The sequence below is a fragment of the Hypomesus nipponensis genome, chromosome 16, assembly GCF_054491055.1.
Source record: "Hypomesus nipponensis isolate SF chromosome 16, ASM5449105v1, whole genome shotgun sequence".
In the NCBI taxonomy this organism is placed as follows: Eukaryota; Metazoa; Chordata; class Actinopteri; order Osmeriformes; family Osmeridae; genus Hypomesus; species Hypomesus nipponensis.
Window position 1 is genome coordinate 2655989 of NC_140376.1, and position 1512 is coordinate 2657500.

Consider the following 1512-nt stretch of genomic DNA (forward strand, 5'->3'; position numbering starts at 1 on the left):
AGGTTCTTCCTGACAGAGGAATCCTTATAAATAAAGTGTCTCTGGCAGGTCCAAACGTGGGCGCTCAGGCCGTAGTTTGGGGACCCCTGGTAGACAACTTGTTTAGGCCTGTTGTCGCCCTGTGTGCGTCTTTGAAAGTGTGTTTGACGAGTGTTGAGCAGCACGAATAACAAAGAAAATGTTTCACTTTATTTTTGTCTTCTTAAAAGTTGTCACAACATGGCTGTGGGTCACAATGACCCGGAGACAGCGCGAGGGTTCCTCCTCGTGGTAAGTAAAAAAAACGTTGCGCAACGTTTTTTTTACCCCTATTATGCATGGGTACAGTGTAGTCTGAGGGGGAAGTACGTTTAGTACTTTTTTATTTGGACACTGCCATGGCGCTGCAGACCCTAAACTGAATCGAGCTGATGGATGAACTGGAGAGAGAAAAGTCGACTGTAAAGCCCGCCTACTGAGAAAACTGATTTTTTCGTTGGCACAAAGAGAGACCAATCAGGACGCGCGCTGTGTCACTCGCTCACCACGTATGTCACACGCTCTCTCGGTTTCTCCAGAGCCCGGGTTGGCTACCAGAAATGACGATTGAACTGTCTCTTGCTCGCTCGCTCAAAAATTAAATCGATTGCCGGGATAATGTATATAATTTGCGGGCGTTAAAGAGCCGCTATTCAAATGCAGGAGATTCCCGGAACTTCCGGGAGAGTTGTAATGTCTGAGCTCACAGTCAACATAGTGACAGCGTTTGAATAACTTACAACGGCCATGGAGTTACTCTGCGTTCGTCTCATAACCAGGAGAAATCCTATTCTTTCTCTACCTACATACATGAAACGGCGCTTCCGGGGTCCCTACCGACAGACCGAACCTACTGTCAAGAGTCCTCTCTTGTCATCAATAGAACTATCCGGTAAAAGCTGCAGGACAACAGACCGCGTCCGTGACCTTGTCTGCCAGTTACAGCCTCGTCCGTCGCTCCTTATCAGTTCAAGGACGGGTCTTTTAGCAGCGAAGACCCCCGGAACTACTCTATCGACCCACAGCAGTGTCTCCCCGCCGCAGCACTTTCATACCTGTAGCCCCCTCCGCGCTATCCCAGCACCGCTCTTATGGTTGATTCTCAAACCGCTGCAGAAGATCCTGGCTATAATAGTGGGGAGGTAAGACCCAGGTGGCAGTACGCTAGAACAAACTTGAGTCAAATTTGAGCTGTAAAGTCAGTCAGCCTGCAGCCCTGTGACAGGCTCAACCGGGGGAGTACCAGCGACATTGCGGAATGAACTTATGGCAAATTAGCCATTTTGTATACGAAATACTACCAAGGGATCGTAATAACATCAAAATATAAATATTTGTAAAAAGGATTAATTACTATTAATAGAATGTTTTTTTGTATACAGTACTAGTAAAGTATGAATAAAAACAAATAATATGATATAACAGGATGTGTGTCAGTCATGAGCCACGTTGCCATGGGTTATGGTAGCACACCTGTCTGGTTTATTGTCATTC

General features: G+C 46.4%; 1 protein-coding gene across 1 annotated transcript in view; it reads left to right on the top strand.

The window, feature by feature from the left end:
- Window positions 1-549: 549 nt before the first annotated feature.
- Window positions 550-1512, top strand: part of oma1 (OMA1 zinc metallopeptidase) — a 6351-nt gene continuing 5388 nt past the window's right edge. Inside the window, exon 1 of the mRNA XM_084675493.1 lies at window positions 550-1160. Within this exon, the coding sequence (XP_084531619.1) occupies window positions 766-1160 (395 nt within the window). The 5' untranslated portion in view covers window positions 550-765. The remainder of the gene's footprint in view (window positions 1161-1512) is intronic.